General features: G+C 43.8%; 1 protein-coding gene across 3 annotated transcripts in view; it reads right to left on the reverse strand.

Annotated features, from left to right (window-relative positions):
- Positions 1–231: 231 nt before the first annotated feature.
- The window catches only part of LOC115108594 (desmocollin 2-like protein), a 28,952-nt gene continuing 7,512 nt past the window's right edge, over positions 232–21,671 (reverse strand). For all 3 annotated transcript variants that reach the window (XM_029633115.2, XM_029633116.2, XM_065009163.1), the window contains 14 exons: positions 18,419–18,618; positions 17,940–18,104; positions 17,527–17,682; positions 17,229–17,373; positions 16,985–17,139; positions 16,452–16,586; positions 15,084–15,269; positions 13,903–14,150; positions 13,341–13,483; positions 8,639–8,866; positions 2,156–2,377; positions 1,794–1,903; positions 1,314–1,652; positions 232–1,092 (listed from right to left, as the gene is read on the reverse strand). In XM_029633115.2, coding sequence (XP_029488975.2) covers positions 883–1,092; positions 1,314–1,652; positions 1,794–1,903; positions 2,156–2,377; positions 8,639–8,866; positions 13,341–13,483; positions 13,903–14,150; positions 15,084–15,269; positions 16,452–16,586; positions 16,985–17,139; positions 17,229–17,373; positions 17,527–17,682; positions 17,940–18,104; positions 18,419–18,618 — 2,642 coding nt within the window. In that variant the 3' untranslated portion in view covers positions 232–882. The remainder of the gene's footprint in view (positions 1,093–1,313; positions 1,653–1,793; positions 1,904–2,155; positions 2,378–8,638; positions 8,867–13,340; positions 13,484–13,902; positions 14,151–15,083; positions 15,270–16,451; positions 16,587–16,984; positions 17,140–17,228; positions 17,374–17,526; positions 17,683–17,939; positions 18,105–18,418; positions 18,619–21,671) is intronic.

Here is a 21,671-nt window from a genome sequence, read left to right on the forward strand (position 1 = left end):
AGAGGTGTTGTCGTGCCTTCTTCACAACTGTGTTGGTGTGTGTGGGCCATGATAATTTCTTAATGATGTGGACACGGAGGAACTTGAAGCTCTCAACCCGCTGTGTTAGAAAGAGCAATCACCGTTCTTTACCGTTTTATTTTCTCTATTTCTTCAGCTGGCAGGACACACTTCTCCCCCTCTATTACCTCTTTCAAAATACCTTTGGGTTTAATTTAAGAGAAACAAACATTCAAGAAGCAGACCGTTTTAATGTATACAGTACAATAGAAAAATACTCTGCATTAACATCTTCAAGCACAAATGTACAAAACAAAGCTCTTCTCTTTCTGCTTAAATTTTCTATTTATTTTCTCATTAGAAAAAGACAAGATAGTGTGAGCCCTTGACAAACGGCAGCAATTATGAAGCATTATCTCGTCTCCTACAGAAACCAATTGACTCAGAGATTATGTTACACATTCAGCAATGACAACTCCAGAAATATGATCTCTATCTGATCTCTATCACACAAACACACTGATCCTGGCCAGTGTTGTATTACAGTAAAAACAGGGACATACACCCCCTGGTGTCAAAGCAGAGCATAACAGAAACCAGATCAGAGCACTAACAGTCAGTAGCATGTGTACCTCAGGGTGAGAATAGTCTGGGTGATGTCTCGCTTCTTCAATCTTCTACAGGCAATGTAGAAGGCTGAGGAGAGAAAGAATACCTGCCATATCTTTGTCTCCCATCCAAAATAACAGATCTATCATCAGTCTCACTCACCGACAGTCTCACATACTGACGACACGCTCTTGGCAAAAGGTTCTCAAAGGTTCTGATCTTATTAGTTGCTTTGTGTTCCCGTTACTTGTGTTCTTTAATCGTGTTCTCATCTCAGATCTCCTCCTCCTTGTACATGCAGATGTTGGCCAGTGTTTTGAACTTTGACCCCAGTGAGTCCAGGAAGTCCAGGTTATCCTGGTCACCAAAGTCACTGCAGCAACCCACCGACCCGGCCGGTGACCCTTCACCCTCGTACCCGTACGCTCGGGCCACGTCGTCCGCATAACGCTCCTCTGACTCATCTGCAAAATAGACCAGCTTCTGCAGAATAGAGAAAAGAGGTGTCCAGGTCCCGACTGTTGTCACACCAACCCAGATATTTATTGCATAAACACTTGACAGGAATGACAAATTGAGTGCTGAAATTGCATTCTTTTGAAACAGCCCATATTGACTAAATCTACGAATAATGTATTGCAATCTGAATACCATCACAAAAACCACAATAACAAAAAACACATGTTGCTTTGGCTATGGCTTACCTTGCCCAGGTAGAGTCCGTTGGTCTTCCAGGTGTGCAAGGCGGAGAGAGTGGAGGAAGCCTGGGACTGTTTGAGGAAGGTAGTGTCTGTGTAGAAGTTACCGCCCCCGTACTGTCCAGTGGAGTAAAAGCTACTCTGTCCCTGAGCTGTCAGGAAGTCCCGCCTACTGCTCTCCCGATTCAGATTGATCGTCTTCTGACCAATCAGAGGAGGACCTGGAGCCGGACACCCCGCCCCATTCTGATCCAGAAGCCCCACCAGCCCTGCCCCCTTCACGGAGCCATCCACTGTGTCCACGGCAACACCGGTGGAAGGTACAATCAGCAGGGCCGCAGATTTCTGACCAGAGATAAGAGACAATGACAATGAAAGTCCCATTCACACACACGCATACACACACAAAACACAGAGGCAAACAGTACACACACACACACACTCATCAATGATGGAGGAGCTAGTCCAGAGGAAAGCTGATCTCACCACTTCATCTCCAGGAGCCTCTGTGTTAGACTTCAGCAGCATGCCACCACTACAGTCTTCCATGTAGATCTTCTCTCCCTTAGTGGTGCAGTAAAACACAAATAATAGACCTGCATATGAGAGAACAAATATGTTAGTTACATAAATCCATATAAATGGAGAATTTACTAAAATGATAGATGTGAAGTATAATGTAGGATATGTCATATTCATGCCTGAGAACATGGTATAAGTACTCTGAGTGGTATTTGATTTAATACAGGAATAAACTGACAAAGTATTCGATGTGACTAAGTGATAAGATATTTGATGAATGTACAAGTGTGGGCATGTGCTAGTGTGTATCCATCATTCCTACTCACAGAGCAGTAGGAGCAGCAGGAATGCCAGCAGCATGGCTAGGACGCCCCAGATCCCCACAGAGACAGAACTCCTCTTGGCCACACACTCTCCCCCCAGGCACTGACACACCCTTAAAGACAACACCTGGACCCCGCCCTTATTCTGGAGGTCAGTCACATGCACAGGGACCGTATACACACCCCGGGCCATCTCCACCACCTGCTCCAGCACAGCTGACCCATCTACAGAGGGGGCGGGGTGTAAGAAGGACGGGAGTTAGGAGGTGATTGACAATATGAGGGATAGAAGAATAGAGGAAGGGGATTTAGAGAGTTAGGTAGAGAGAGAGAAAAAGGGAAAGGGAGGAGAAAAAAATGAGACAGAGCAAGCTAGAGATAGATTACTTTGGTAACCAGGGTATAAATGCCTCGTGAGGAGATAACCTTTGGAATGTTCAGTGTTCAGAGAGTTTCCCTCCATATTTGGTAGTCTCCTGTGGTGGCTGTGTGCCCCTCACAGTGTGTGTGTGTGTGTTTGTGCATTCGGAAAGTATTCAGACCCCTTGACTTTTTCCACATTTTGTTACAGCCTTATTCTAAAATTGATTTAATAGTTTTTTACCCTCAATCTACACACAATACCCCATTACGAGAAAGAAAATTAAAATTCAATTTACATAAGTATTCAGACCCTTTACTCTGTACTTTGTTGAAGCACCACTGGCAGGGATTAAAGCCTCAATACTTCTTGGGTATGATGCTACAAGCTTGGCACACCTGTATTTGGGGAGTTTCTCCCATTCTTCTCTGCAGATCCTCTCAAGCTCTTTCAGGTTGGATCAAGAGCATCAATGCGCAGCTATTTTCAGGACTCTCCATAGATGTTAGATTGGGATCAAGTCCGGAATCTGGCTGGGCCGCTCAAGAACATTCAGAGACTTATCCCTACGCCACTCCTGTGTTGTCTTGGCTGTGTGCTTAGGGTCGTTGTCTTGTTGGAAGGTGAACCTTCATCCCAGTCTGAGGTGCTGAGCGCTCTGAGGGAGGTTTTCATCAAGGATCTCTCTGTACTTTGCTCTGTTAATCTTTCCCTCGATCCTGACTAGTCTCCCAGTCCCTGCTGCTGAAAAACATCCCCACAGCATGATGCTGCCACCACCATGCTTCACCGTAGGGATGGCGCCAGGTTTCCTCCAGACGTGACGCTTGACATTCAGGCCAAAGAGTTCAATCTTGGTCTCATCAGACCAAGAATCTTGTTTCTCCTGTTCTGAGTCCTTTAGGTGCCTTTTGGCAAACTCCAAGCGGGCTGTCATGTGCCTTTTACTGCGAAGTGGCTACCGTCAGGCCACTCTACCGTAAAGGCCTTATTTGTGGAGTGCTGCAGAGATGGTTGTCCTTCTGGAAGGTTCTCCCATCTCCACAGAGGAACCCTGGAGCTCTGTCAGGGTGACCATCGATTTCTTGGTCATCTCCCTGACCAAGGCCCTTCTCTCCTGATTGCTCAGTTTGGCCGGGCAACCAACTCTAGGAAAAGTCATGGGGGTTCCAAACTTCTTCCATTTAAGAATGATGGAGGCCACTTTGTTCTTGGGGACCTTCAATGCTGCAGAAATGTTTTGGTACCCTTCCCCAGATCTGTGCCTCAACACAATCCTGTCTCAGAGCTCTACTGACAATTCCTTCGACCTCATGGCTTGGTTTTTGCTCTGATATGCATGGTTAACTGTGGGACCTTACATAGACAGGTGTGTGCCTTTCCAAATAATATCCAATCAATTTATTTTTCCACAGGTGGATTCCAATCAAGTTTTAGAAACATCAAGGATGATCAATGGAAACAGGATGCACCTAAGCTCAATTTCGTGTCTCATAGCAAAGGGTCTGAATAGGTATTTCCTTTTTTAATTTGTAATAATTCTGCAAAATATTCTTAATCAGTTTTTGTTTTGTCATTATGGGGTATTGTGCGTAGATTGATTAAGACTTTTATTTATTTAATACATTTTGGAATAAGGCTGTAACAAAATGTGGAAAAAATTCAAGAGGTCTGAATACTTCCGAATGCACTGTATGTGCTTTGCAGCGTGTGGCTGTGCACCCTGGGGTCATGCGAGTGTCCTGCAGCGTGAGGGTCCTGCAGCGCGACGGTCCCCTAGAGTGTGACGTGTGTATTTATCTCAATCCCTATCCCCTCCAGCATCTCACTCTATGGTCACTGTGCGTGCGTTTGTGTGTGGTGTGTGCGTGCCTCCATGCACGTGTGTCTATGTGCCCACTGGGTGCTGGGCCTATGGCAGCCTGTGATGGTTGTTTTGGAACTTATCCTCAGATGTATTTACCATGCCACTAAATAGAGGGTGACAGACACACACACATACACACACTAAATGGAGGGTGACATTTCCTCTGTGCTGCCTAGCATTTAGTTGGACATTTCTCCCCTGTGAGGCTGCAGATGTCTGGCTAGGGCTGATACACACACAATACCCCCACCACACACACACACACACACACACACACAGGTCTGGCTCTGTCTAATATACACGAAGGTTGCATCTCAAATTGTACCCTATTTCCTATATAGCGAACTACTTTTGACCAGGTCACACATGGTAGTGCCCTATAAAAGGGAATAGGGTGCCATTTAGGACGCAGAACACACAGGCCTCTGAACAATCACTGCCTTCTGTTTGTTCCACTGGACTTAATGTGGCAATCTGGGATCTAGTAATCTGTTTTAAGGTCATTTAAAATTGTAGATATAGTCTTCAAATCAAATGTAACTTGTAAAACCTTAAAAACCGCTGTGACCTTAATGAAATACTTACTTACAAACCCATAACCAACAATGCAGTTAAGAAAAATAAGAGTTGGCAGCATAAAAAAGGGTCAATGCAAATAGTCCAGATAGCTATTTGATTAGCTGCTCTGCATTTTTATGGATTGGGGTAGAAGCTGTTAAGAAACCTTTTGGATCTAGACTCGGCACTCCGGTATGGTTTCCATGGGGTAGCAGAGAGAACAGTCTATGACCAGGGTGGCTGGAGTCTTTGACAATTTTTTGGGTCTTCCTCTGACACTGCCTGGTATAGAGGTCCTGGATGGCAGGAAGCTTGGCCCCAGTGATGTACATACTGGGCCGTACATTACCCTCTGTAGCGCCTTGCGGTCAGAGGCCGAACAGTTGCCGTACCAGACGGTGATGCAACCAGTCAGGATGCTCTTAATGGTGCAGCTGTAGAACTTCTAGAGGATTTAAAGACCCATGCCAAATCTTTTCAGCCACCTGAGGTAGAACAGGCGTTGTCTTGCCCTCTTCACGACTGTCTTGATGTGTTTGGACCATGATAGTTTGTTGGCGATGTGGACACCAAAGAACTTGAAGCTCTCAACCTGTTCCACTACAGCCCTGTCATAGTCCATGATAATCTCCTTTGTCTTGCTTACATTGAGGTAGAGGTTGTTGTCCTGGCACCACACTGCCAGGTTTCTGACAGCTTCCCTATAGGCTGTCTCATCATTGTCATTGATCAGGCCTATCAACCTTGTGTCGTCGGCAAACTTAACCTCTCTAGGGTATATGGGACGCTAGCGTCCCACCTGGCCAACATCCAATGAGATTGCAGAGCGCCAAATTCAAATAGAGAAATACTCATAAAAATTCAGAAAAGATAGGTTTAAAGATTAACTTCTTGCGAATCGAACCATGGTGTCAGATTTTTAAAAATGCTTTACGGCGAAAGCATACCTTACAATTATTTGAGACCATAGCCCAGCAGACAAATCATTACAAACAGTATCCAGCCAAGTAGAAGAGTTACACAAGTCAGAAATAGAGATAAAATTAAATCACTACCTTTGATGATCTTCATATGGTTGCACTCAGAAGACATTCATTTATTCAATAAATGTTCCTTTTGTTCGATAAAGTCTCTCTTTATATGCGAAAACCTCTGTTTTGCTTGCGCGTTTTCTTCAGTAATTCACAGGCTCAAACGCAGTCACAACAGGCAGACAAAAAAATCCAAATTGTATCCGTAAAGTTCATAGAAACATGTCAAACAATGTTCATATTCAATCCTCAGGTTGTTTTTAGCCTAAATAATCGATAATATTTCAACCGGACAATAACGTTGTCAATATAAAAGGTAAACAAGAAAGGCACTCTTGGTCACGTGCATGAAAAAGCTCTGTGACACGGCAGGGTCCACTCATTCAGACTGCTCTTACTCCCTCATTTTTCAGAATATAAGCCTGAAACAATTTCTAAAGACTGTTGACATCTAGTGGAAGGGATAGCAATTCAATGGCATTGAATTAAAAACTACACAACAACAAAAAATCCTACTTCCTGAATGGATTTGTATCAGGTTTTCACCTGCCAAATCAGTTCTGTTACACTCACAGACGACATTTTAACAGTTTTGGAAACTTTCGAGTGTTTTCCATTCGAAGCTACTAATTATATGCATATCCTATCCTCTGGGCCTAAGTAGAAGGTAGTTTAATTTGGGCACGCTTTTCATCCAAAATTCAAAATGCTGCCCCCTACCCTAGAGAAGTTAATGATGGTGTTGGAGTCATGCTTGGCCACGCATTCGTGGGTGAACAGGGAGTACAGGAGGGGACTACACACGCACACCCCTGAGGGGCCCCCATGTTGAGGATCAGCCTGGCAGATGTGTTGTTGCCTACCCTTACCACCTGGGGGAGGCCCATCAGGAAATTCAGGATCCAGTGGCAGAGGGAGGTGTTTAGTCCCACTGTCCATAGCTTAGTGATGAGTTTGAGGGCACTATGGTGTTGAACACTGAGCTGTAGTCAATGAACAGCATTCTCACATAGGTGTTCCTTTTGTCCAAGTGAGAAAGGGCAGTGTGGAGTGCAATAGAGATTGCATCATCTGTGGATCTGTTGGGGCAGTATGCAAATAGGACTGGGTCTAGGGTTTCTGGGATAATGGTGTTGATGTGAGCCATGACCAGCCTTTCAAAGCACTTCATGGCTACAAATGTGAGTGCTACGGGTCGGTAGTCATTTATGCAGGTTACCTAGGTGTTCTTGGGCACAGGGACTATGGTGGTCTGCTTGAAACGTAGGTATTACAGAATCAGTCAGGTTGAAAATGTCAGTGAAGACACTTTCCAGTTGGTCAGTGCATGCTTTGAGTACAAGTCCTGGTAATCCGTCTGGCCCTGCGGCCTTGTGAATGTTGACCAGTTTAAAAGGTCTTACTCACATCGGCTACGGAGAGCGTGATCACAGTCATCCGAAACAACTGGTGCTCTCATGCATGCCTCAGTGTTGCTTGCCTCAAAGCGCACATAGAAGTAATTTAGCTAGTCTGGTAGGCTCGTGTTACTGGGCAGCTCGCTCCATAATATTTTGCAAGCCCTGACACATCCGAAGAGCCTCAGAGCCGGTGTAGTAGGATTTAATCTTAGTTCTGTATTGAAGCTTTGCCTGTTTGATGGTTTGACGGAGGGCATTTCTTATAAGCTACCGGGTTAGAGTCCTGCTCCTTGAAAGGGGCAGCTCTACCCTTTAGCTCAGTACAGATGTTGTTTGTAATCCATTGCTTCTGGTTGGGGTATGTACGTATGTTCACTGTGGGGACGACGTCATCGATGCACTTATTGATGAAGCCGGTGACTGACGTGGTGTACTCCTCAATGCCATCGGATGAATCCCAGAACACATGCCAGTCTGTGCTAGCAAAACAGTCCTGTAGCTTAGCATCTGCGTCATCTGACCACTTCCGCATTGATGGAATCACTTCCACTTCCTGCTTTAGGTTTTACTTGTAAGCAGGAATCATGAGGATAGAATTATGGTAAGATTTGCCAAATGGAGGGTTAGGGAGAGCTTTGTATGCGTCTCTGTGTGTGGAGTAAAGGTAGCCTAGAGTTTTTTTTCCCCTCTGGTTGCAAATGTGACATCCTGGTAAAAATTTGGCCAAATGGATTTAAGTTTTCCTGCATTAAAGTTCCCGGCCACTAGGAGCGCCACCTCTGGATGAGCATTTTGTTGTTTGCTTATGGACTTATGCAGCTCATTGAGTGCGGGCTTAGTGCCAGCATCGGTTTGTGGTGGTAAATACAGCTTTATTTTTTCTCACCTTAAATAGACTGCTACAAAAAATGTAGATGTAAACTCTCTTGGTAAATAGTGTGTACTGTCACTATTTACTCTCTGTCACTGATAACTAAAAATGATCTTGACCTGTGCACCTACATTGTAAAACTTAATTCATAGGTTAGATTGTAGCAACCTCATGATGGGTATAGGGAACATAGCCTAAACCTATCGATGTTACATTGAGCTGGGTGAATAGAATATGAATGACAGTCATCCAATATGCTGTAATAGAAATAAGGCCAAGCTCATTGAAAAATATATCTTCCTCCCTCATCTTAAACGTCACCGACCGCCACTGCTCTGGATGTAGACATACTATACCCACAATTCAACCACATTTCAACCCCAACCCACTCTACTCACTTTGAATGTCTCTCAGCCTCCATTTCCCATCATTCCCCTCTGGCAGCATGAAGTTGAAGGGTCTGGCATAAGGTGATAGGTCAGCATCCTCTGCTTCTATGGTTACAGAGCCCATCTGCCCGTCCTCCCCCTCACACAACGTCAGGTATGTCCCCGAGACGATCATCGGGACATTGTCATTAACGTCCTCGATCAGCAGCGTTATATTGCCATTGCCAGACTTCTTACCTAAGAGACAGAAAGAAGGTGGAGGGGTCAGGTGAACAAGGTCAAGCTCTGAGCGGCAGTCCCGATTGGGTAACTTTTCAGGTTTCACTCATTCAAAACTGAAATTATTAATCCATTCGTTCATTCAAACCTGGAATCTCTCATCCATTCATTCAAACATGATGTCATCTGTAACCTGAATTAATTTGTCTATTCATTCAACTATTTTGTTACATCTAAAATCCATTGTATTGTACAATAGTGCCACATAACAAAAGTACAATACTTTGAGTGGAATATGTAATAACAGTTGAAGTGCTGTACACACACATCCACAGTTATGTTATGGTCAAATGAAGCCATTATTATCTAAATATGAAATCATTTATGGTTAACAATAAAGTACCTTACTGTGATTGATTTAAATTAAAATGGTCAATCAGAAATATTTCTATTTCTCAAGCAAGAATGTAGCTAGGACTGCCTGGGAGTGGCCTGAGTGAGGGGCCTAATGGGAGGGATATGTAACCTGAAAACTAGCAGTTATGGGCAGAGAGGTTTGAAACTGTTAGTTGAAATTGCAGGCTGTCTTTTCAAACAGCTCTTATAATAAAAAGGTATTATCATAATTTTCTAAATTTCACAGTATTATTCCAACCTCATTGTGAAATATATATATATATATTTCTTTTAAAAAAAAAAGATAAATCATGTTTTTGACTGCACTGCTCCTTTAATAAGAAAAACAGCTTGTGAGTGTTCTGTTGTGTAGATTTCCTTTGGGGGTTTAGAACAGTTCAGCCCTAATGAAGATAAAACAGTTCAAGTGTCTTGCATGAATGTCCTCCTGCCACATTCTATGTGACTCTGTACTTAAAGCAAGACTAGATAGAGACAGATAGCAGCCAACGGCTTTGATCCAATTTACACTATGGTGTTGCGTGACCCTTTCACACATTTCACTCTCAGGAATGGTAGACATTCAGATAATAAAGATTAGCTTAACCCTTTCAATTCAATGGGCTTTTTTGGCATGGGAAACACACACTACATGACCAAAAGTATTTGGACACTTACTCGTCAAACATCTCCTTCCAAAATCATGGGCATTAATATGGAGTTGGTCCCCCATTTGCTGCTATAACAGCATCCACTCTTCTGGGAAGGCTTTCCACAAGATGTTGGAAAATTTCTGTGGGAACTTGCTTCCATTCAGCCACATGGGCATTATTGATGTCGAGCACTTAGCCCTGGCTCGCAGTCAGCATTCCAATTCATTCCAAAGGTGTTCGATGGGGTTGAGGTCAGGGCTCTGTGCAAGCCAGTCAAGTTCTTCCACACCGATCTCAACAAACTATTTCTCTATAGACCTCACTTTGTGCACGGGGGCAATGTCATGCTGAAACAGGAAAGGGTCTTCCCCAAATTGTTGCCACAAAGCTGGAAGCACAGAATCGTCTAGAATGTCATTGTATGCTGTAGAGTTATGATTTCCCTTCACTGGAACTAAGGGGCCTAGCCTAAACCATGTAAAACAGCCCCAGACCATTATTTCTCCACCAAACTTTACAGTTGGCACTATGCATTGGGGCAGGTAGCGTACTCCTGGCGTCTGTCCGTCGGACTGGCAGATAGTGGAGAACGCGTTTCCACTGCTCCAGTTTCCAATGGCGGCGAGCTTAAACAACACTCCAGCCAACGCTTGGCATTGTGCATAGTGTTCTTAGGCTTGTGTGCGGGTGCACGGCCATTTAAACCCATTTCATGAAGCTCCCAAGAAACAGTCATTGTTATTGTGTTGAGTGTTGCAACCGAGGACATGCGAATTTTACGCGCTTCAGCACTAGGCGGTCCCGTTCTGTGAGCTTGTGTGGCCTACTACTTCGCGGCTGAGCCGTTGCTCCTCCTAAATGTTTCCACTTCACAATAACAGCACTTACAGTTGATCGGGGCAGAAATTTGAAGAACTGACTTGTTGGAAAGATGGCATCCTATGACGGTGCCACGTTGAAAGTCACTGAGCTCTTTAGTAAGTCCATTCTATTGCCAATGAGGTCTATTGAGATTGCATGGCTGTGTGCTCAATTTTATACACCTTTCAGAAACGAGTGTGGCTGAAATAGCCAAATTTTAAGGGGTGTCCATACATATATATAATATATACATAAAGCATGTTTACATTGCCAAAGCAAGTGAAATAGAGAATAACCCAAATTGAACTAAACAATGCAAAATTAAGAGTAAACATTACTCACAAAAGTTCCAAACAGAGGTATTTCAAATGTTATATTATGTTATATATACAGTGTTGTAACAATGTGCAAATTGTCACACCCTGAACTTAGTTATCTTTGTTTTCTTTATTATTTGGTTAGGTCAGGGTGTGACAAGGGTAGTTTGTTCCATTTTTGGATTGTCTAGGAGTTTTTGTATGTCATGGGGTTTTCTAGTCTAGGTGTTTATATATCTATGGTTGCCTAGATTGGTTCTCAATCAGAGGCAGCTGTTTATCGTTGTCTCTGATTGGGAACCATATTTAGGTAGCCATATTCCTTGGATATTTTGTGGGTTGTTATTCTGTTTATTTGCCTGTTCTGCAGTAGCCATATTGCTTCACGGTTAGTTTTGTTTAGTTCTGTTCAGTGTGCTCTCTTTTATTAAAGAGTTATGTTGGCTTACCACGCTGCGCCTTGGTCTCCTCTCTATGACGACAGTGACAGAACAACCCACCAAAATAGGACTAAGCATCGTACTAAAAAGGAGTGGACATCTTGGACCTGGGAGAAAGAGGAGTGGAGGACATCCTAGACCTGGGAGGAGGTAATGGCAGGGGACAAGACCCTGCCATGGAAGCAGGTGGAGACAGCGCAGGAGGAACGGTGTCGATATGAGGGTACACGGCTGGCACGGAAGCCCGAGAGGCGGGGCACACGAGGAGATTGCATGAGTCAGGTCGGAGACTTGAGGCAACTCCTTGTGCTTACTGTGGAGAGCGTGTTACTGGTCAGGCACCGTGTTATGCGGTGGAGCGCACGGTGTCTCCAGTGCGCTATTCTAGCCCGGTGCACTCTATTCCAGCTCCTCGCATTAGCCGGGCTAGAATGGGCATCCAGCCAGGAAGGAGGGTGCCGGCTCAGCACTCCTGGTCTCCAGTGTACCTCCTTGGACCAGGATATCCTGCGCCAGCTTTGCGTACTGTGTCTCCGGTGAGTCTACACAGCCCAGTACATCCTGTGCCAGCGCACTGCATTTGCAGGGCGAAAATCCACATCCAGCCAGGACGGATTGTGTCAGCTCTACACTCCAGATCTCCAGTACGGCTCCACAGTCCAGTACGTCCTGTTCCTGCTCCCCGCACTCACCCTGAGGTGTGTGTCCTTAGCCCGGTACCACCAGTTCCGGCACCACGCACCAGGCCTACAGTGTGCCTCGGCAGTACAGAGTATCCGGCAACAGTGCTCAGTCCAGAGCGTCCGGCGACAGTGCCCAGTCTCCAGCGACGGTCCGCAGCCCAGGTCTCCAACGACAGTCCCCAGCCCGGGGTCTCTAGCGACGGTCCCCAGCCCGGGGCCTACGGTGAGGATCCACGGGTCAGTGCTACAAGAGCGGACTCAGTGTAAAGAAGGGGGCAGCATCCAGAACCAACGCCGCCACCAAGGTTAGATGCCCACCCAGACCCTCCCATATAGGTTTAGGTTTGCGGCCGGGAGTCCGCACCTTTGGGGGGGGGGGTACTGTCACGCCCTGACCTTAGTTATCTTTGTTTTCCTTATTTGGTTAGGTCAGGGTGTGACAAGGGTGGTTTGTTTAGTTTTTGTATTGTCTAGGGGTTTTTGTATGTCTAGGGGTTTTCTAGTCTTGGTGTTTATATGTCTATGATTGGTTCTCAGAGGCAGCTGTTTATCGTCGTCTCTGATTAGGAACCATATTTAGGTAGCCATATTCCTTGGTTATTTTGTGGGTTGTTATTCTATGTTTAGTTGCCTGTTCTGCACTAGCCATATTGCTTCACGGTTCATTTTGTTGTTTTGTTTAGTTCTGTTCAGTGTTCTCTCTTTTATTAAAGAGTTATGTTGGCTTACCTCGCTGCACCTTGGTCTCCTCTCTATGACGACAGTGACACAAACAGTTAAAGTACACTGAGCACAAAGGAGAGTTTCCGCCTACCACAACCTGATTGACAACCCAACAACACTGATCAGCCACACCCCAGTTCAGCTACTCCAGGTGTTCTCACCAACGACTCACAACAGCATAGCAAGTATGTTATACTGTGAGGACGTGGTCCTTTATGAACACCAATAAAGTCATGTTTTACTGTGTCACTGCATGTTCACCTACACAGAGTAACGCTGTAAACCTAACAGGGAAATGTTATTAAACCCCAAAAGGCAGATGTGTCATTTCATACTAATACATGTATGAAATATCCTTCATACACTCTCCAGTGCGGTTGCCCATGTGTAATAACAGTTTGGGTGAAAACCACACTCACTCTCATCCACAGCTTTGATAGTGATCGTGTAGGCTCCGTTGGTAACTAGAGGAGACTCAAGGTCGATGGTGTTAGCTACCCTCAGCTCTCCCGTGGTCTCTCCCACAGCTATCCATGAGCCAGGGTCAAATTTGGTGTAGTACCTACAACACACAAATCAACATTTGTATTGGTAACATGCAATGTTATTGCGGATGTTGCGTAAAAAAATTAAATACTACAAAGTTGCTTAGGAGCTAGAAGCAGACCTGCCATGTCTGTCAGCACGATCTTACACACACACAGAGAGAGAACAGGTTTAACAGACAGCATAGAGCTATTGATGCATTCCAAACTATAGGTGACAAGTGCAACATGATATGCATGTAGAAACATGAATAGAATATGTATGAAAGACACGAGAAAACAACTTAATATAAAGGAAAATATAATTTACTCCCAATCTACTCTACTATAACCAGCTTTAGGGTAGTCATTGGTCTATATTCTTCCTTTACTCTACTGTTACTGGATGTGTAGGGACAGTGGGTCACTAGTGTGCACTAGGGACAGTGGTCCGTACTTGATCCCCTTGCTACTCTTGGTCTCTGGGTCCAGTGCGGTGTAGGTGGAGAGGAGGGTCCCGTTGGGAGTGTTCTCTTTAACCCTGATCACCATGTTAGGAGGGGTAAACTCTGGTCCCTCGTCCTCATCACCCACACTGACATCCACAGGGATGGACAGCCAGGTCCCTGCCATGCCCACCAGGGGAGCCTCATTCTGGGCAGAGATCATCAGCTTCACTGTCTTCCCCTTCTCATAATCAAGAGGCTGGAGGAGGGGTGGGAGAGTAGGGAAGAGGGGAAAAAAACAGGTTAGGCTCATGACTAACTCAGACTGGCCTGGCTGTCATTCTGTCAGCATTAGCCTGAGCTCTGTGGTTGCATCCCCAATGGCTCCCTATTCCCTACCAAGTGCACAACTTTTGACCAGAGCCCAATGAGCCCAATGGCCCCTGGTCAAAAGTAGCACACCATATAGGGAATAGGGTTCCATTTGTGACATAACCTATGCAAAATGTTCCTGTTACAACTCAGGTCAAGCTGAAGTCTCCATCCTCTGACACATTTAACACCCACCTACCAGAGAGCAGAGACGCACTGTGACCTGCTAATAATAACAACCACGCTCACTTCTTATCACTGCTACAACTTAGACACACATACACCCCCCCACACACACACACACAAGTCTGACAAGACTAATCCACACTCACCAGGCAGGCCAAAAGTCCATCCAACCTCATATTGCAGAAATATATATTAAACACAGGGAAATCATGTTTTTGACTGCACTGTCCCTTTACTAAGAACTGCTTTGTGAGTGTCTCTCTGTGTGACACTGTGTGACACACACAGAGAGAGACAAGTCTGCCAAGACAAATTCCACACTCAACTCTCCAGAGAGCTGCTTCTGAATTATAACAATGTGAGCAGATTAATATCATCATTCATCTTTTAGTCAGTGTCGCTCTGTCTGTCATTCTGTCAGTCTTTCTCTGTAGCAGTCTTTTTATTTGTGTCAGTCAAGTAAAAAGCAAGCGTTGACACACCCAAACGAGATGGACATGTGCTGACTAATGGAATAGTAAAGTTATGAAATCATAGTAGTATACCCATAAAAGTATTTGGAACATATTTCAAGTATGTGACTATCTTTGTTTGTGTCAGTGCTTTCGTCTGTGGTTGTTGTTATCTCTGTCACCTTGATGACATAGAGCAGGCCCTCGTTGGTTTCAGGGTCCGTGTCGATCCGGAAATTCCCATTCTCGTTGCCCTGGGTGATGACAAACCTGGCGTTCCAGTTTGGAGACTTCTCCTCATCCTTGTCATCCACAGGAATCCTCAGGACCAGCATGTCTGCTTGGTTCTCCTTTACAGTGGCCTTGTACTGTCAGGCAGAAACAAACTAAATCATTTTGTAAAATAAGTGGAGCCCTCGTTTTTTGTTGTCGTTGTTTTTTGCCCGGTTATATTTCACCTAATTTTTTATGTATAATGTTTCCTTTTAAGTGCAAATAAATACATTAAATAAATAGCATCGCCTGAATATATTTGACTATTTAAGTAGCGTTTCAATAATGACCACTTAGCACCTACTGAAAATACCGAGGTGATTTGTTGACTGCATTATTAACACCGCACACCTGTTTTGATCAGACACATATGGACAGGTACGAAAGGTCAAAAGGGTCAAAGAGGGCAGTAGTCTTTTTAAACCAAGATATCAGACAATACCACTTCTGTGAAGGATTGCACAACTTGTTAACTTTCCCCAAATACCTAGGTTTATTGCTTACTCCCTTTTGATTCCGGGAATCTTTCATCCAGGATTTCTAGGAAATCTGGAATTTAGTAAAAATTTCCAGAATTTTACAACCTTACTATGTGTTATTCTCTTTACATTGAAACACATTTTGCAGGTCTGCTTCCAATCAAAATAATGTGTTAACTAATACACTCTAAATGGCCTGTCACGCAGAGATTAGCCAGCAGTGTTATTTTCCGACAGCCAATAAAATGTAAATAATTTCCTTTATAGTGCATGACTTTTGACCAGGGCCCATAGGGCACTATGCAGGGAATAGGGTGCTATTTGGAACACAGACACAGTGCTGTCTCATGGCAGAAGGGTTGAGAGGTTAGAATAGGACCTCAGGTTAAAGAACTGGTAATCTGTCCAGGCAATCACTCTCTACAGCTTTGATGTTACCTGAATATTTCAGCATGTTTGAGAAAAGTGAAAATCTATTTACCATTTTCAAATGCTGTAGGCTAATGCATTGTTGTGGGGGGTTGGGATAAAGGACAAAAAATAAAATAAAAATTATTGCTCAAGTGTTGTCAAAATGTAACGTTTTCCACATATTCACTCTATTTGCTATTCTTTGTGTGCAATATCGTTGAGTTTGCGTCAAAGATGAGTGATTTATTGACTGCATTCCAAATGGCACCCTATTCCCTATATCCAGACGGACTACGGTCAAAAGTAGTGCACCATATAGGGAATAGGGTGCCATTTAGGATGCAACCATTGTCGTCATCTTAAACACAAGTGGGAGGAGTGACGTACGGTGGTCTCCCTGAAGGTGGGAGGGTTGTCGTTGATGTCCAGTAGCGTAATGGTGGCCGTAGCAGTGTTAAACAGGCCGTTCTTAGCTCCGTCCATGTCCCGGATCTCCACGGTAACAGCATTGACAACCTGCGTCTGGAAAGACCCAAACACACAGAGAAACATTTCTACTACATATACATTTTAGTCATTTAGCAGACGCTCTTATCGAGAGTGCATACATTGTTTCGTACTGGTCTCCCACAACCCTGGCATTGCAAGCTCAATGCTCTATCAATTGAGCCACATGGGACCTACAACATTTCCACCACAGAAAACCTCAGTGAAGTATCATCATTCAAGAGTACTCAAGTCTGCTCTGGTTTATACCTCAAATTCAGTACACCGTTCAATTAGCTAGAATGTCAGAGACTAACAATCACTTGTTACACAATATTAACATAGCCCAACAATACAATAGGCAAACTCTATATTACAGTGATGCTGGTGTATTTAGAGGGAAACAGGTGGGTGTTGAATAAGGCCTATGGTACCTCTCTGTCAAGAGTGCTGGTCTTGGCTGTGATCAGCCCACTGTGAGACCCGATGGTGAAGAACTGACCACCAGTCAGAAGGGTGTATCTGATCTTAGTGTGGGGGGTGTCTGCTTCATCCTTATCAGTGGATTTCACTTCTCCTACCTCAGTACCTGGAGAGAGGCAGGGAGGGGGAGAGAGAAAGAAAGTTCAAATACAATATTGATCTATCAGGCACACACACACACACACACTCACTCACCAGGTTTGCACTGCTCTAACACAGAGAAGGTGAGTGGTCCAGAGAAGGTTGGTGCGTTGTCATTGATATCTTCCACCAGAACAGTAATGTCCAGAGGCCGATCTGTCTCCTTCCCCGACCGCCTGTCAAACACCTGGGCTGTGAACTACACACCACTCATTAAGAACACACATACTGAACACTTTTGGTCTGAGGTACAGACAGACAAGATGACTCCACTGCTATTATCTTGCCTATAATCATTGTGCGTTCATTTAGACAAACTTTATGGCCTGTATTGAAGGTCTGTCACACTTACCACAAACTTGGGGTACTGTTCCCGGTCAACAGGGTAGTGCACACGCACCATGCCTGTGTCACGATCCACAGAGAAAAGCTTCTCCGGGGGCATGTTCACCCCTGAACCACTGATTATATAGTACACTGTGAAATTCACAGATGAATCTGACCCCACCTACAGAGGGGGGGACAGACAAACTTACTGAAATAGCCTAAAATAACACCAGTACAGTTATAACACACTGACACATAAATCAAGAGCCAAGGAGAGAAGTGAATGATGATTCCAAAAGGGGGAGTTCAAGATTGGAGGAAGGTGATTGAGATGAGGGGGGTTACAGAAGAGGGATAGGAGGGTAAGACTGATGGGATACATGAGGAAACAGAAGGGAGGATGTGAGGACGGTGATAATGATGAATGCATGTCCTCACCAGTTCTACATCTTTGGGGAAAGGAGGGATGTCCTGCTCTATGATGCTGAAAGGGAGAGGACTCCATCTCCTTTTAGAGCGCCTCAGGACCTCAGACGGACCCCTCTGAACCCCTTTATGTGCAGGCACATTGAAGGGCACACTCATGGGTACTTGAATATGCTCCTACAAGGACAGTGTCACAGTGATAAGTAAAGACACAAGCAGTCTACTTTCTAAACCTTACAGGAAGACTCACATATCTACTATAATACTACTGTAACTCTGTTATTGCTTTTCTGTTGTAGAGGGCAGTTTGAGTAGAAGGGTTGGTGGGGAGTACTGGGTGTGTCTTCTGTTTGTGATTCAATACTGTATGTTACATATATGATTCATTGCATGATTCAGTAATGTTACAGTAAAGTCATTCAGAAGTATCCCTCCCTCTCCCTCCCTCCCTCCCTCTCGCTCTCCCTCCCTCCCTCCCAGGCATTCCTCACCTGTTCAAGATCTGGGGACAGATGGACCTCCATCCTCCAGCGCCGTCCTCCCCCGTCCCTCCCCCTCACCCAGAAGGACCTGCCCTCCGCTGTAACCGTTGTGACGTCCACCGTGACAATGGTGCCGTCGCTCCGCATGGCGAAGTGGGGGTCACTGGAGGTCAGCCACTGTCCCTGTATGTGACACCCTGTCACTGGTACTGGACAACAGAGAACACAGACACCACACACTGTTAAGTCGATTGAACTATCATTAAAAGTGAATACATTTTATCAAAACAATTTTCTAGGTGTAATTATTATTACGTGATTTAACTAATCATGTAAACTTTAATGAACTATGAAGTCGGGGCACCACGGAATTATTTTAATAGAGTCTCTATTTCCCGAATCGACTCTTCAGATGTTTTCATATGTTATTGAGTACAGTGTTCTATTAATGATTATTAAATCTTTACCTTCCGTTAGTCTCATTCCAAACGTCGTAAAATTTGTGGTTATCTGTACGAACCCTAGCATAAATTATGAATCAGCGATATACAAATTGGTTTAATTATTTATTTACTAAATAACTAATCAAGTCACAGAAATACATGAAAATAGACAATTAGTTCATGTATTACATGATACAAAAAAATGTCCCTGGCGGACAAAACCGATAGCTGATAACTACACTCATAGAAATTGATAATACCTTACATGAACTACCTTTAATTTGAAAGGAAATTGCAATTTACATATTTACGAATTTATGTCGTCTCTCTCTATGGTCGCCGGTCCATCGGCTGGAGAGAGTCGACAGAAAGCCTCTGGTTTGTCCACCAGAGATCAAAGTCCAAGGTTGTTAGAATGGATACTTCAGAGTATCATTCAGAAATGCTTTTAGAATAGATGTTTCGGTGGTTGTCGGTATTCTCGTTCTAGACTTAATTTCTAGCTGCAGACTAGACAATATTCGTCTAAGATTTGCTCTTATTCTGTAGTGATCAATGGTCTCAGAGTTGAACCATTTCCAGCCGTGTAGCCAATGCTCCACGTGGTATGGTCTTGTCCTTTGGTAGAGTTGTAGTGGCAACTATTTCAACATGTCGCGTCAGCTGCATGTTTTCTAGTCTCATGTCAATTTCTTTAGGTAGTATTGTAGTTCAACCATTTGCAACCTCAGCTTACACTGTGGTTTGTGTGGTCTGTGGTGAATTGCGTCACGAGTGGGTTTTATACACTACAAAGGGCGGTCCATGACACTGTCACGAGTGGGTTTTATACACTACAAAGGGCGGTCCATGACACTGACGTAATGTCTATGCTCACGTAGGCGTAACTACGTGAGCATATATTTATAACATTATAACATTTTTGACATGTGTTTTTCTGGATTTTTTGTTGTTGTTCTGTCTCGCACTGTTCAAATAAACCTACCATTAAAATTAAAGACTGATAATTTCTTTGTCAGTGGGCAAACGTACAAAATCAGCAGGGGATCAAATACTTTTTCCCCCTCACTGTATATCCCCCCACTAGAATCCCCATACTTTAATGAAGACAGCTTCTCCATCCTGGAGGGGGAAATCAATCATTTCCAGGCCCAGGGACATGTACCAGTCTGTGGCGACCTAAATGCCAGAACCGGACAAGAACCTGACACCCTCAGCACACAGGGGGACAAACACCTGCCTGGAGGTGACCGCATTCCCTCCCCTATATCCCCCTAGGCACAACTATGACAATATAACCAAGAAAAATGGGTCACAACTCCTGCAGCTCTGTCGCACGCTGGGTATGTACATAGTCAATGGTAGGCTTCTAGGGGACTCCTATGGAAGGTACACCTACAGCTCATCTCTTGGCAGTAATACTGTAGACTACTTTATCACTGACCTCAACCCAGAGTCTCTCAGAGCGTACACAGTCAGGCCACTGACACCCCTATCAGACCACAGCAAAATCACAGTCTACCTGAACAGAGCAATACTCAATCATGAGGCATCAAAGCCAAAGGAACCGAGTAATATTAAGAATTGCTATGGATGGAAGGAATGTAGTTTGGAAACCTACCAAAAATCAATTAAGCAACAAAAAATGAAAATCCCAGTAGAAATTTTTAACATCTCAGCTTCCCAATCAAATCTAAAAATCTCAAATAGAAAATCAAAGAAAATTAACAACAATGACAAATGGTTTGAGGAAAAATGAAAAAAATCTAAGAAAGAAATTGAGAAATCTGTCCAACCAAAAACATATGGTGAATCGCTAAAACAATACAGAAATACACCACAGAAAAAGAAGGAACAGCACGTCAGAAATCAGCTCAAATTAATTGAAGAATCCATAATCTCTAACCACTTCTGGGAAAATTGGAAAACACTAAACAAACATGAAGAATTATCTATCCAAAATGGAGATGTATGGGTAAAACACTTATCTAATCTTTTTGGCTCGATAACAAAGAACAAACCGCAAAAACATACACAATCAAATACTAATCTTAGAATCAACTAAAAAAAGACTGGAGAATCCAGTGGGTTCTGGTAATTACCGTGAATCAACTAAAAAAAGACTGGAGAATCCAGTGGGTTCTGGTAATTACCGTGAATCAACCACAGGACAAAAAAAAAATCAAACTTCCAACCCAAAAACACCTGTGTTGTTGATGGTATCCTCAATTAAATTATAAAATATACAGACATCAAATTCCAATTGGCTATACTAAAACTCTTTAACATCATCCTTAGCTCTGGCATCTTCCCCAATATTTGGAATCAGACTGATCATCCCAATCCACAAAAGTGTAGACAAATTTAACCCCAATATCTACCGTGGGATATGCAAACTTGGGAAAATCCTCTGCATTATCATTAACAGCAGACTCATACATTTCCTCAGTGAAAAAAATGTACTGAAAAAATGTCAAATTGTATTTTTTACCAAATTATCGTACTACAGACACACATTCACCCTGCACATCCTAATTGACAAACAAACAAACCAAAACAAAGGCAAAGTCTTCTCATGCTTTGTTGATTTCAAAAAAGCCTTCGACTCAATTTGGCATGAGGGTCTACTATACAAATTGATGGAAAGTGGTGTTGGGGGAAAAAACATACAACATTATAAAATCCATGCACACAAACAAGTGTGCGGTTAAAATTGACAAAAAACACACACACAATTCTTCCCACGGGGCCGTGGGGTGAGACAGGGATGCAGCTTAAGCCCCACCCTCTTCAACATATATATCAAAGAATTGGCAAGG

Source organism: Oncorhynchus nerka, linkage group LG24 (assembly GCF_034236695.1).
Source record: "Oncorhynchus nerka isolate Pitt River linkage group LG24, Oner_Uvic_2.0, whole genome shotgun sequence".
NCBI classification, from domain to species: Eukaryota; Metazoa; Chordata; class Actinopteri; order Salmoniformes; family Salmonidae; genus Oncorhynchus; species Oncorhynchus nerka.